Source organism: Falco rusticolus, chromosome 9, assembly GCF_015220075.1.
Source record: "Falco rusticolus isolate bFalRus1 chromosome 9, bFalRus1.pri, whole genome shotgun sequence".
NCBI lineage: Eukaryota > Metazoa > Chordata > Aves > Falconiformes > Falconidae > Falco > Falco rusticolus.
Window position 1 is genome coordinate 32,388,513 of NC_051195.1, and position 14,821 is coordinate 32,403,333.

Here is a 14,821-nt window from a genome sequence, read left to right on the forward strand (position 1 = left end):
AATGCCAGCATGCCCTTTGTCCGTCCCTTTAATCTCAGGCTTTCTGTAATACTCCCTGAAACTTCAGTACACCAGGGATATGCTTGCAACACTTGCTGCTGAACAGTGCCTATTGTATTTTTGTGATTAGCTTTTTGTGTTTGGTTGGTATAATTGTCTGTATGTTTTTAAAAAAGAAGGAGGAAAAGAGAAAAAATAGACCAAAAAAAAAATGTGGTTTTTTTTGGAAAATGAGGATTTAAAAAAGCCACAGGGAGTGCAAGGCAGTGACCCCACTGCCTTTACGCAGAAGATGTTCACATTATGAAATATGTACGACCCCCACAGTCCTATTACAAAGTTGCTTCCTAAAATTTTAATCACCATCAAACTTGCTAAATAGTCATCTGCACTTGAGCGCTTCACAAATCGATATCACTGGCTGCAACGCAGTAATTGCTCTGAATGCAGATTCTACATCTACCGTGAGAAGCAGCACAGGGGAAAGACCCCGAACCATCCCCTGGTTTAGAACTAGGCTGAACTAAACAAAAGCAGCCTGGCACTGCCCATTGCACAGCAAATGCTAGTTGGCATATTTCTGCAGTGACCAATCCCTTGCCATCTCTGTCTGAAACATTTCTAAAACCTTGGCTTCCTTGGCCTGTCAACTCTTCTGAGCCAAGGAAATTCAATAGAGACCCTGTTACCCTGGGGTTTCCACCTCTTCTATCTTTTTTCACTTCTAGGGACAAAAGCAATTGTTTATGGATGCTGGGAACTGATGAGGCTTGCAAGGCAGTCAGACCACTCAGAACTGCAAAAAGGCAGCATTGTGAAGATAGCAAAAGCTTCCACTTGATGTACTTAATTTCAAACTACCATTTTTCATAAACAAAGAACTTGAAGCACCGGACAATAAGGGCTCCATCTCAAGGGCTTATGCATTCTGGAAAGTAGGTTTGTGTGCCTTTGGTTTTAGGTACTTGATTTCAGACACATTCACACCATATCTGGGACTACAGGCACAAGAAACATGATAACAAACTTTTGGTATATATTCCTTGTAGCATACATGCTCACAGCAGCTAAGATCAAAGGTCTTTTAAGCTAGGCAATAAAAGACAATGTTATTTTACAGAATCTTCAATGTAAATGGCCCAGAATGAAAGGCTGGAAGAACAGAAATGCTACTATGCCCTTTTCACAGACAGAACCAGTGCAAATGTCATTCATTCTTCATATGCAGACAGAGACATTATGCAGCTTTCCCACATCTCAGAGGAAATAAACAAGTGCAAAATCAGGACTCCTATGACTACCCCTCACCTTCTTTTGGAGGTAACCAGGTAAGATTTGTTCTTGCAACAAAGCATGGCAGATGAATTACAGATGACAGTATGGCTCTGCTAAGGTGGGCAGGATGGAATTCACATAGTTCTGGCCGTTTTGAGCTTATCGACACCAACACAGAGTAGACTAGAAATGGCTGCAATGCAATACCAAGCAGGAAAGTGACGCATCACTTGGAAAATCCAGTTTGACCCCTCATCATTAAAAATGTTCATTTGCCTCTGTTCCCTCTCTTCCCATTCCCGCAACCTGTCCCGATTCTCTTTCTGGACATTAGACTCTAGTTGCATTCTTCAGATGACTTTGTGCTTAACATGTTATGTATTTTCAGATGTCTCCCAACCTTCATCATTCCTTCTTTCCAGCCCCCATTTGAGCACACCATATACCTGCATTACACAGAAAGACTAATTACCTGCAACAGACAGGCGAAAGAGAGAACATACTCTCAAAAATCCTTATGCCAAAGTTGTCCTATTAACATAAATATTCTAACAAGCTTTATCCTGTCACAATTGAGCTATAAAGTTGCTCTCTTCAGCGCATGATAATGGCTTTGTAATTCAATTATTGGTAGAATTTGCCTTTGGGGATTTATCTTCTTCCTTTAGCCTCACCACTCATGTGGATCCCTTATCGTAAATCTTACGAATGCAAAACCAGCTCCCCCATTGCCTCTGGGTCACATCCTGCCACTTCATGTCAAAAAATTGACAGCTTATTCCAACTTACAGAATGGCAGGGGTCTGGTTTTGTTTTAAAGGACAAAATGAAAACAACAGTGGATGACGTTCATGGAGTCCTCCATAGCAACAATTTTTTGGTTCCACTTCTGTAACACTCTAAATCCTAATTGCCATTCATAAAAATAGTAACATGTAGCACCGAACAGGGAGCTTTTTGTTCAAAGGATAAAAAAAAATACTTGACAATCAACCTTTAAGTAACCTTCCCTGCATGCTACTGATTTGTTCAAGACCTATGGAAAAGTACAAGACCAGTAGACCAAGTTAGAAATAAGGGTTGAGGAAAATTTTTCTTCTCAGCTTTGTAGATAAACTCCACTGATTAGTCAAGAGCACAGTGACCTCACTGATTTGACCAAGATCACACAGTTGTTATGTGGCAGAGACAAAAACAGAGCCTGAAAGTCCTCCGGGCTCTTTTTTCTTTTACTACTATGTTGACTCCATGAGGACTTTGCATATACTTTCTATTGCTTTTTTGCTTGCAAAGGTCAGTGAATCTGCGCCAGGGAGCTTAGTGTGGGAGGGAATTCTTGTGGTTTCTTTAGTTCAGTCCCTATCATGTGAAATTTTTACAAATTTTACTATTCCTGGGATATGATTTAAAGATTGCTTTCTAGCTTTAATATCTCTTAACCAGATTGTCCTGACATGTTTTAGAAACACGGGGTCAGATTCCAGACAGGCATAAATCTGCACTTCATACCTTTCTATCTGGCCAATTAATATCCCCTGAAAATAACCTAATTAGATTTTCCTTACTACATCTCTGTAGTATTCTTTCCCACATTGTACAATTAGATGAAACGACATAATTTTGTGCAATTCAACCACATCACCCACCAGTCTCTCCCTGTTTGTAAACAGCAGGTCCAGCAGAGCATCTCCCCTGCTTGGCTCACTGACCAGCTGTGTCAGGAAGTTATCCACACACTCCAGGAACCTCCTGTTTCCACTGTGCTGTATTTCCAGTGGACTGTTTCCACTGTGCTGTATTTCCAGCAAACATCTGGTAGGTTGAAGTCCCCCATGAGAACAAGGGCTGGTGATCTTGAGACTTCTCCTAGCTGTTTGTAGAATGTTTCATCTGTCTTTTCATCCTAGCCGGGTGGTCTATAACAGACTCCCATCAGGATATCTGCCTTATTGGCCTTCCCCCTGACTCTTACACATAAACTCTTAACCCTACTGTCACCATCATTCAGCTCTAGGCAGTCAAAACACTCCCTGACATACAGCGCTACCCCACCACCTCTCCTTCCTTGCCTACCACTTCTGAAGGGTAGTAGCCACCCATTGCAGCCCTCCAGTCATGCAAGTTATCCCACCATGTTTCCATGATGGTGATTATGGCATAGTCTTCCTGCTGCACGATGGCTTCCAGCTCCTCCTGCTTGATGCTCAGACTTTGGGCACCGGCACAGATCCACTTCAGTTGCGCTATCGATCTCACCTCCAACCCTGGCATGCCACCCCCAGGCTCATCTCTAACTAGCTTGGTTTCATTCCTTTCGCTATTCAGGTGAATATACCTCTTCTCCCTATTCACAAATGGAGGACAAGACTCTAAGGGGAGGAAGGGGGCAGAGGCAGGTAAATGGTCAAGGTTCTATACAGTTATGACTTTTAGGAGAACATTCAAGTTCCTGTTTTACTCCCACCTTTAGAGTCCCCATGAAAATCAAATAGGGCTGAGAACATTTTTTCCTCTTACATGGTGGAACTCTGCCAAACAGGATTTGGGACTGAGGAGTTATATTTTGCTCTGACAAATCTTGATTTGATTATGAGTAACAAGTTCTCTCAAGAGACTAGTGGGACTAAAGAATCAAGTTGTTATAGACTCAGAGGACTAGAAGTCTATCAACCCCTGCTATGTGACTTAGCGATATTCTCAGCCTTGTCTAGGGATGAAAGATATATACTGTGGATCTGTTTCTTAAGAACTAAAACTTGTCATAAATCCAAAGAGTCTAAATGAGCTTTTAACAGCAACAGAAAAAGGATGCTGCCTGTCATTTTTCTGTCCTTGCTGACCCACATGGGGCTGGAAAGTTTCTATCTCTGGAAGCCAGAGAGGAATGAAATCCTAATTCCCAAAAAAAGTCTATGAAATTTCAACATTCATTTATACCAAAACAATAAAGCTATGTTAGGGTCCAGAAGACTGTGAACTGTAAGCAGAGATTTTAACTAAATCTATTGAAAAGCCAAGTGAGATCTTTAGCGAAAATTGCCAACTGAAGGTATGCTTCCTTGCACTCTGGCTGGGCAGGATGCAACACTGACCTTTCTGGTGAGAAAATGGTAAATGTCAGGGGCACTGAATGGTGACATAGTGCTCTAATGTCTGCTGCTCACCATCAGCATGTTAGCAGCAGCAGCATGGTAAGGGCCAAGGAAGGGCACAGTTGCAGATTTGCTCTTTGCTCTGGTCCCTGGCAGTGTTGCTTGCCTGCAGCTCATCTGTTATCTTTGAGCTGGCAGCCATGAAGCTGCCTAAAAATATTAGCAAGGTAATAGCAGCCTGTGTTACAGAAGCAAAGAGCTTCAGTCTGACTTTCTCCCAAAGCCAAAGTGGAAGCAAAAGTGTAGTGTTCAATTCAGGGGAAAAAAAAAAGATGGCAATCAAGCAAAATTCACTACTCTTGCTATTCTCTGTCAGTCACCTGCTTAATTCAGACTTTCTGAAAACTGTCGTGGGTCCTCTGTGAACACGCCCCCTCTGGCATGTGCCCATCTCCACCATATTTAAGCTATGAAATACATATATTTTTAATTACATTTCTAGTAAAACTCAACTCATTAGGTATGGCTCGTGTGTTAGATCAAGTGGATGACTTTCTGGATAAGCTGTCAGAATGCCCTTTGATTGGCTTCTTCCCTGTCAGCCTCCAGCAGTTGCCCTGCAGCGATTAAAAGGTCTTGCCCAGCAATACACAGCATTATTTGTAAACAGCCCAGATACCATGCCATTTAAATTACCTCAGCCCACCTGGGTGAGTGTGCTAATCTCACCAAGCCAAGATCTGACAAGAACACTTGGACAGCTCACCCAGCTTGCTCTGACTGCTTGAATATAATGAAGTTTTTAACAGGGCTATGACACTTTTTTTTTCCCCGGGTTTTCAGCTTTCAGCTGCTTGAATGAACACAGAGCTTTTAAAATGCAGTCTCTAGCCTCCTCTGTAAAAGAAAAGATATATACTCTATAATTCTACTTTGAAGATTAACTTTCTTTGCCATTGCTCATAAAAGCAACACATATATAGCCCTATCTACTCATCTGTCCTCCCAGCTGCTTACCAGTTTATCTTTTTCTCCCTTTCAGTGTGTGTGCGTATCTTTGTATTGTTTAAGGGGAAGGGTTGGTTGGCTGCTTTTTTACAATGTTTGCATCCATTTTCTTCTCCTTCTCACACTCAGGAAAAAAACCAAGACAGAGTGGAGACATGGCAACATCTCTTACCAAACTGACATCTCTCCTGTAAATTAAGGGAATCATTAACATCATGGACAATGATCCTACTGGAAATGAGATATACTACGGTATGTGTTTACTTCTAATCAGCCTGTTATACTTATGTGGTGCATGAATGCCCTGAGCTGTATCTTTTGCCTAATTAAGACATTGTAGAATCATAGAACGGTTTGGGCTGGAATGCACTGTTAAAGATAATGTAGTCCAACGCCCTGCCACAGGCAGGGAAATCTTTCACTACATTTGGTTGTTCAAAGCCCCATCCATCCTGACCTTGAACACTTGATGGGGCATTCACAGCTTCTCTGGGCAAGTGTCTCACCATCCTCATAGTAAATAATTTCTTCCATATATCTAATATAAATTTGCCCTCTTTAAATTTTAAACTGTTACCCCTCATCCCATACCTACAGTCCCTGCACCAGTAGAGTCTGTCAATTTTTCTTGTAAGCCTCCTTTAAGTACAGAAAGTCCGCAATAAGCTCTCCCTGGAGCCTTCTCTTCTCCAGGCTGAACAACCCCAACTGTCTCAGTCTTTCTTCATAAGAGAGGTGCTCCAGCCCTCTCATCATTAAAGCTCTCTGATCTTGAAGTATAGAGTGGTATTTCTTTTGTATTTCTCCTACTTGCTTGTCTGAGTGCAATAGCCAAATAAGTTAAAAATAATAAAAATCAGTAACACTTAATATAGTGCTACAGTTATATATAGTTAATACATTACATACATGTATATATTAATGTATTACATACATTATATTAAATACCGTATAAGTTAATAATGGTAATTTGATGATAAAATTTACTAGCTGGGCTTTTATATTGTTCATTTTATGTTAGTTTGTAAGACACCTCCGTTATTTGGCTTTATTTCTTTACCACCACCACCCCCACTAAGTTTTTCAAGGTAAGGTTATGATTAGAATTAGCTGAGAATCTTTTCAGAAAACGTCTCATTTTGCTTTAAAAACCATTACATTTTGCAGACACTTTAATGAGCTTTTTAACCTTTTATTTTTATTTTTTCAAGGCCAACTCTAATTGTGATACCTTGACTTTCAGAAAAAAAATTCTGGTTGAAGGCATGACTTGATCTGAGGACCAGAATAAAAATCTGGCTTTTAACGAGCAATTTCTGCGTATATATTTTGGCCATACTGAACTTATATAAGAACTTTGACTAGCCTTTTTTGCAGCTACTGGTCATGAATATGTGGATTTGCAAGTCACAAGGTATCATTTTTGAACTTTGACTAGATGACTGGACCACTTTATAAAAGCAAAGTAATTCCCAATATGACTGGTTTGCCAATTGTGTTCACTTTTGTATTCACTACAAACCAGCGTCCTTGCCAGCAAAATTCCATCATAGGGGTATGCTGAAAATCACCAAGTATCACAAAAATAAACTCAGAATTATTTAGATAAAGCATTTACCCAACTCTTCTAACTAGCATCTACTGTGTTCTCTTCCTCTAATGCCAACTATATTAGTAAACACTCTGCTATCAGCAATAATCCATTTATGTTAACTTGCTGTTTCTGTATTACCCTGCTGAACTAATACTGCTTAGAATACTCCTTGCTAGTAATTACAGTAGTTTCATAGAGCAGAGTTCCAGAATTACTAAGCACCTTGAAAACTTCCATGTGTTTTTCTGTCACACTACATTAAACAGCAAAATCTCAAGAACCTGCCAGAGAAGTAACAAAAAACATGAAAATTGTTGATACAGTGCAGAACTGCAGTGCCTTGGGGTTGTATGCAGTGTGGAGTCTTTTATGTTTCCAGCAGACACACAACATGTGATTGACTGAGTGGATTATGCTTTCCTCAGTATACCACTTTCACATACCTGTATTATGTAGACAGGTATGTGATAAGATACCCAAATTACAGCAATAATTAGAAGTGTAAATTTTACAGTAGCCCATCACTAAAGCCTGCCCAGCACAAATGTGTCCTTACAACCTTTAAATGAGGTAGAGAATTACAGACCTTTTTTTGTCCTTTTTTCTTTTTTTTTTTTTTTTAAGATAAGAAAACTCCAGTCACCTCTCATTTTAAAGGTTTGACTTTATCTGCTCATCCCCTATCTGATATCTTCCTCCAAACAGTGACATTACAATCTCTTTCATCGCAAGTGTGGATGTCAGGGCATCACTTAGAGCTGCCAGACGGAAGAATGAAAAGGGGGAACAGAGGAGCTTTGAACAAAGATTCTATTTTCACGTTAATGACTCCTCTTAATGAAACAGAGGATACAAGAACACAAAATGTGTAGGAGCTACAAGGAGCTGAGTTGTCTCTACACAGAATGTTTTCTCAGAGTTATGCAGTAGGCATCAGCAGACTGCTTTAATGTTGTTCTTCAGGGGTTTAAATTTCTCCAGGGTGGTAGTAGGAGGGGATTCACAGAGCAGTCAAACATAAGCAAATAAAAAAGAAAATTATCTTCAAAACAGATATAAGAAATGCAGCTGAAACAGATGCTACGGTTTCTCTGACAGCATTTGCAGGCAGAGCCTTCCCAAGACTAAAACTAGCAAGCTCAACGGTGTTTATTCACAAGCCTTAGAGTGACCCACAAACTATTTAGAAGACCACATGACAGAGTAAAATGGCAATTAAATTATCAGTGAGCAATCAGGAAAACACATCTTTGCTTTCATCAACCATTCAAATCCAGATATTCCCTCCCCATCAGAAGAAGCAGTGTTAAGTAAATGCAGCCTCAAGAAGGCCTGATGCCAAAGGCTTTGCTTCGTGTGTTCCTGATCTTAGAAAAGTCCCAGCTTGGATAGTCCTGAAAGCAGTCTGTAACAAAGCAACTTCTCAGCCTTCCTTAGATATTGGAATATAGCTCTCATTCTCCACAGATATTATAGCCCTTATTCTCTGCACAATACAGCTGTGCCCTGCTCGATCCCTTCAGAATCATCTGATTTAGAGAAAGCACCAGGAACAGGAGAGATTACCCCACAGTCTGCTTTCCTTGACAGCTGTGACTTGAAGACATTTTCCTTCACTATTCATTTCTGCCTTTATGAATGAGTGGAAGTCAGTCTTCCAACTCTTCAGGTTGATTGACTCTGTATTTTTCCAAGCCCAAATGTCTAATAATTAATTAAAACAAAGCATAAACATATCATAGGGCATCGAACAAGGCTCCACCCAACTTGTATATCAGCACTGGCTATAGAGATGTAGCTGTAGAAATTTGATTTTCAACTGTACATCTGCACCCTCTTATGTCCCAGTTCCCTTTTGCTTTTCTTGCATGGGGAGTCAGCAGCGGCCACACTCTGCATGCAGAGGTCTGCCCTTCTGATTCAGCACTTCAGTGTCTATTTTGTCTTCAGGTACTTGTCTGCACAGAAATGTAAATGCATAGAAAAGCTCAGTGTTGCTCTTTGTGGTGTACATGTTCTCAATTGCACATGCAAAGCTCTGTTTTCTACCATGGATGGCTTTAAGGACAGGCAGTGTCCATATAATTGCAGCTAACTACTTTTTTTCCAAGGTGATGGTGATCATAACAAATAAGCCAGAATGAGATGCAATGTCTCCACAAGTTGTATTATGCTTGCCTTTGATAGCAGAAGTATGGTCTAGCTCACACCAAGGTGTGTTATGCAAGAGACATTTTGTTCAAGGTGAAAATACAAGCTTGCAGTTTCATGTTTTGTTTATGGCCATAGGGAATTAGATAGGTGGTTGGAACATCTTTTCATCTTTTCAACTTATTCTTTGCCTTTGAAGCTCCAAGCCTGAGTTCTCTTATTTGTTAGGTTCTAAGAGGCCTTCAAAGTTTGAGCTCCATGGAAAGGGAAAAATTATCATTTTCATCATTATTCTTATTGCGGGCATCCATCAGCTCAACTCACAATAAACCACTACTGTAAGTAATGATGAGAAACTTCAAAAAGTTTGGAGTGCAGTACAAGACACAGGGATCCAGGAACAGTGACATTCTTTCCAGCTCTCTGACGTGCTTCAGCGAGTACAAGTTTGTTGGATGTCTCAAAGACTGGGTCCCCAGATTTCTAGGACCTTCTTCTTTCATTAGCCCAGAAAAATCAAGTCATGTATGGGGCTGTGTTTTTTCATCTGACACTTTGAAACCCTGTTAGGAGTCCTGTAGGAAAGAAATAGGAGTGGCATACACATGCCTGTCTAAACAGACACTCACACAAAAACAAGTTTAAGCTAAAAATTGAATTTATTTTGCAAAAGCTTCAGCTAACATGGGTTCTGAGAAAGGATTAAAAAGCAGGAGCAGCAAACAAAATCTCTGATATATCCCTTGCAGACCAAATATGAATTCAATTTTGGAAGTAAATTTGACCTAGAGCTCTTACTTCTTTCATAAATTAAAAGAAAATATTTGACTGAACCTCTCCTGAATCTTGATATGCTCAAAACCTGTGCTATTGGCACAAACTCATATTTTAGAAGCTACCATGGGAGTCTCATTTTAATCATCTGGTTGAGCTCCTCCTGACTTCAAGATTACTATTTTATCAAAAGCTTCTCTTTTAAAGGCCAGATTCACAGGACATGAGCCAACTTCTGCTCACAGGTAGACTACTGCTTCCATAAAGAGCTGATGAGAAGTCTCAAAAATTTACACCAGTGTAAGCAAAAAGAGGAGTAAGGCAAAATATAAAAGTGAATTTATCTTTGACTTAGACTATGACAACCCTATTTGCAGGAAAAGTCCTGTGTCTCCTTTGTGCCTTGGCTTTCTTTTCCACATAAGTCAAAGTTACACTAATTGCCATCACGTGACAGCGTGGAGGTGTTTCAGTTAAGTATTACACTACAAGTGTAGTTACAGAGCATTACAGTGGTTATGCAAATCATTACTATGGAAAGCAAATGCAAAGAGATCTGCCTGGAATCAGAATCACTAGAAGAGAATCAGTACACCAGAACCATGGGGTAAATTTGTGCTGATTAAAACTGAAGGAGATGAGGCTCCAAAACCAAAGGAAATTGCTAGTAGTGAACTGCAGAATGAAGTTTGGACATACATCCAGGGGCTACTTTTCAGAGGCTGTGGCTGCTAGAAGTGTCTGAATCTGAAGTCAAATCCTCCATTACAAACACCCCATATATTAAAAAACGTGAGATGCTCAGATTCTATCATAACCATGTAGGCTACAGCACTAAGTGAATTTGTATAGTGCAAGTTAATGCAGCAAACAGTTAAGCTTGCATCAGTGACAAAGAGCTATGAATAATTCTTTAAGGTAACTTTGGCATAAAACATACAAATGCTTTGCCATTGCTGTAACTGACTGACATTCAAAGAGTCAGTGAGAGGAACTCACACATGGCTGATACATATATCTTGAAATCTAACTCGAAATTTTGCACTGTTACTTAGAAGCAATATTGCAGAGTATTTTAAGCTCCTAATGAAGAACTGTGTGTGAAACAGAACTAACAGCAGCTAAAAGCATTAACACCAGCCACTGGAGGATGTCCACTGTTACTAGTGGCAGAAATGCTAGTATCCTCAAAGACTGCAAGTCTTCAAGCCTTTGGCCCTCCCTGGTAGCAGTACCAGAATGATATCTTCTCTATATTTGGTGCAAAAGCAAACATGCTTCTGCTGTGCAGAGTTGCAGTTGAACTCAAAATGTTCACAGGAAATTATAGAAGTCTCCCCTCCCAAATTAATGCTTTCTTCAGACTATTATTCAGTATATTTCAGTTGTGCATCATCATTAGATCAAAGACCCCATTTTCAAGTGCTGTATAAACACGTAACAGGAGGAATAATGCCCTGTTCATACTAGTTCTAAATTAATCTCAACAAATCAGCAGCATGGATTGTATTCAGCCACTTTGCCTTCAAGCCCCCATTTCAACATTTCTGTATGTATGGAGCAGCTATGTATAGGAAATGAGGAAGGGTTTTTTGCTCTTACCAGTAGAACCTGTTTGGTGCAACTCCCTCATGAAGAAGCAGCCATCTTCTGCCAAACTCCACTGAACTGAATAACTGAGGATAAAAACAAACAGTCATGAATCACAGTAAAACACAAAGACAATAGAGAAATTAATCTGAAGAAGCCTGCATCACTTCTCAGATAGTGACTTGGATTTTTACATACTCCAGTCTCAAAGGGACACACCTGAGGCAGCTGAGAAGCAGCAGAGGCAATACTGAGCTGTGTGGTGTGAGACACGACTGGTATTAACTGAGGGACCACCGTACGGGCAGAGCCAGCAACCTGCCATGACTGAAAACTCACCATCTAGGTCTTCATGGCACTCCCAGAAAATAAAATTGTGCAGTGTGGGAATGCTGCCTTTTCCTTTTTCAAACTTGTGGTGGACACCAGACGTACAGCAGTCTGATATCCTACCCTAGCTCTGACAACAGAAATAAACAGTTGCCTTCTTTGATATTATGTTAGGAGGTCATTCTCTTTCCACTTACTGTAGCTATCCCTAGAGAGCTTGTTCCGTCTGGCACCAAAAAAGTGCTCTAATATGTCTAAACTTCTCTTGCAGGACTGAATGAGTTTAAAGAGCACAAGTTACTTGTACCACAGAAACCCTCAATTCTCTCTTTGCTCCTGTCCTTCTCCTGCAAACAACGTGACACCTTCTCTTATTCTGGTTACACAAACAATATTCAAACACATCAATCACTTCAGAAAATCTTTCCATGAAAAATACCAGACCAGACTGAAAAAGGTCAGCAAAAAGGCATGTTACAGGTATTATAAATACTTTGACATGTCTTTGTAGAATGATATACAAATGTTACTGTTAGAGAGCACTTACAAACAGCTGCTCTCCATAAAGGCTGCCATCAGATAATTCTCAGAAGGACAGTAGAGGGAAGGCTCACTTCGATTCTTTCTTTTGCTTTATTTAACTTCAGATTTCTCATATGGAAGCACTCAGCAGCAGTCAGCCATATACTTTACTTGCAGATTCATCTTATTTGCCCTCCTTCCCTTCCTTGGTAGGCTTGGTAAGTCCCCTTTTCTGGAAGGGAAGTTGTTGGATCCCCTTTTTGAACTGTGTACTGCCTTTTCACAACACCACTTTCAGGATCTTGTATAAAATATGAACAATCTGAATCTTTATGTGGAAACCTTGACAATTTTTTTTTGTTTTGAACAAGTTGTGGCAGTGGATTGGCAGGGAAGAGGAAGATAGATGTCTGTGAGAATGACTGAGAAAGAAAGAAGCTGATTTTAAAGCTTTGGGTTATGAGAAAGATGATATGAATGTATTTTAAGAATTATGAGACTGAGATGTAAGAAACCTTGAGATCTACTTCTTATTCTGCATTACATTCCCAGCACAAACCCCTATATCTCTCAGCTTCCCTACTGTAAAACCTTGGAAGGACACAGAGAAACTAATTACAACAGCTTTTTGGTAAACAGTAGACTAGCATATATTGAAATCTACTTTAAAATATGAAAACTAAAAATTCACCTCTTTTTCTCATCTCCCCTTCTCTTGAACACTGTCAAAGAAGAGAGGTGGAAGAAGGGGGAGGGGATAAAAGATAACAAGGGTAAGAAAAGGAAAACCAGTTTAGCTTTGTGGATAGAATTGCATCCACTTTTAAAACTTCAGTAGTGAGTTTGTGCTTTTTCCTTATGTAGAAGATTCTAGACACATTCTTATTTGAAACTTCAGGAGCTCCTAATTATAACTAAGGAAAATGTCCACTTTTTAAATTAAAGAAAACCTTTAGGAACATTTAACAATTACTTTTGCAGAGTCCTCTGAGGTCACCTAATAAAGAACCTTACCATTACAGAGAGTATTTTCCCCCCTTCACATTCAAAATCCATTTCTAGACCTGCTTTCCTAATTGCAGCAAAATTAAAAACATAACAATAATACTGTCAATCTCTCTCTCTAATGTCAATGTTTTACCCCTCACGGCAAAGTAGTTTCTTCCATGCCAGGTAATACGTCTTAAGGGAGCAATCCAAACAACTCAGCAAACACCTCTGTGTTTCCAGACAAGGGATATATAGGATACAAGCTTTCCATGGACACTGATGTTCAGATGGCTGAAACCATCACAGTAAATCTTGTTTTTCCCCTTTAGTATCTCTCATCCTACTCCTTCTCTTGTTTCCCTAAGCACATCTTTCAGCAGGTTACCTCCTTTCTGAATTTGCTGGTGATAGTAACAGTATCCAGAATGCATTAATTACAGCCTGCAAAACCTTTTTCTGTGCTTGTGTAGCATCCTCCTCCATGCCTGCTGTCCCACTGCAGCACCAGGCGGTTGAATGGCCCCAGTGGCACTGCTTCCCTCCAGCTATTTCAGCAGAACTCTTCAGAGGGGCTGTTCACCTGGTGCATCCGACAAGTCCCCCAGCAGAACAGAAGCTGTGATGCTGCACAGCACCCGGGGAGCCCTGCTTTCTATTAGTGTGTGCCCTGAATGAGACATGATTCAGGCAAAAAGTGGAGAAATGCAAGACTTCCTAAGCTTGTTTCACAGGGAGGAAACTGATATAGTAATTCTACTGTCAGGACTAGGCTCTCAAATTAGAGGCCAGTGCCCAGTGAGCTGGAGACAGTGCATGAGAAAAGGCAACAGCGCTCAAAAGGAAATATCAACTCCCTGGGAACCTATGCCCAAAGCTGTCATTGTCTTTGATGAGACACTTTAATAACCAGGCTTTAGAAGGTTTTTGCTCGTTTGCTATTATCTCAGCACCAATCTCAGCCTTTACTCACAGCAGCACAAGCAGCACTAATCTATCTTTAGCAAAGGGGCAATTCCCCATCTTATGTATCACCACCCACAAAAAGAAAAAAAAAAAATCCTTTGCAGTGAGGATGTTTTCAGGTATTTTATTCAAAGTATCATTCATTCTGGACTGAGTTTATTTAGTTGGACCAGAAAAAAGAAATATTTGGAGGGTAGGTTTTTGTCAAGTATCAGTTAAGATACAGCTGGGATTATTTTCCCCCATTTAGCAATTATAGTGCTTGTATGGATATTTTTCAAACCCAGCATCATATTTTTTTGTTGTTATAAAAGCCCTCTCTCTCTCTCCTGGGACTCCTTGTGACAGACTTACGCATGCATTCCCTTCAGAGATGACATTTTATTTTCTTTGGCAAGCACTGTTGTCTGATGACAATTTTCATTATTAGACTGAAGTTAGATAATATTCTTCGCTACACTTCTTTTTCAACCACAAATAGAAAAGGAACCTATTACAATTTCAATGTATGTTTTCATCTGAGGACCAAGTA

General features: G+C 40.1%; 1 protein-coding gene across 4 annotated transcripts in view; it reads right to left on the reverse strand.

The window, feature by feature from the left end:
- SORCS1 (sortilin related VPS10 domain containing receptor 1) overlaps positions 1 to 14,821 on the reverse strand; it is a 304,516-nt gene that overhangs the window by 93,085 nt on the left and 196,610 nt on the right. For all 4 annotated transcript variants that reach the window (XM_037400891.1, XM_037400890.1, XM_037400889.1 and 1 more), the window contains exon 5: positions 11,497 to 11,570. In XM_037400891.1, coding sequence (XP_037256788.1) covers positions 11,497 to 11,570 — 74 coding nt within the window. The remainder of the gene's footprint in view (positions 1 to 11,496; positions 11,571 to 14,821) is intronic.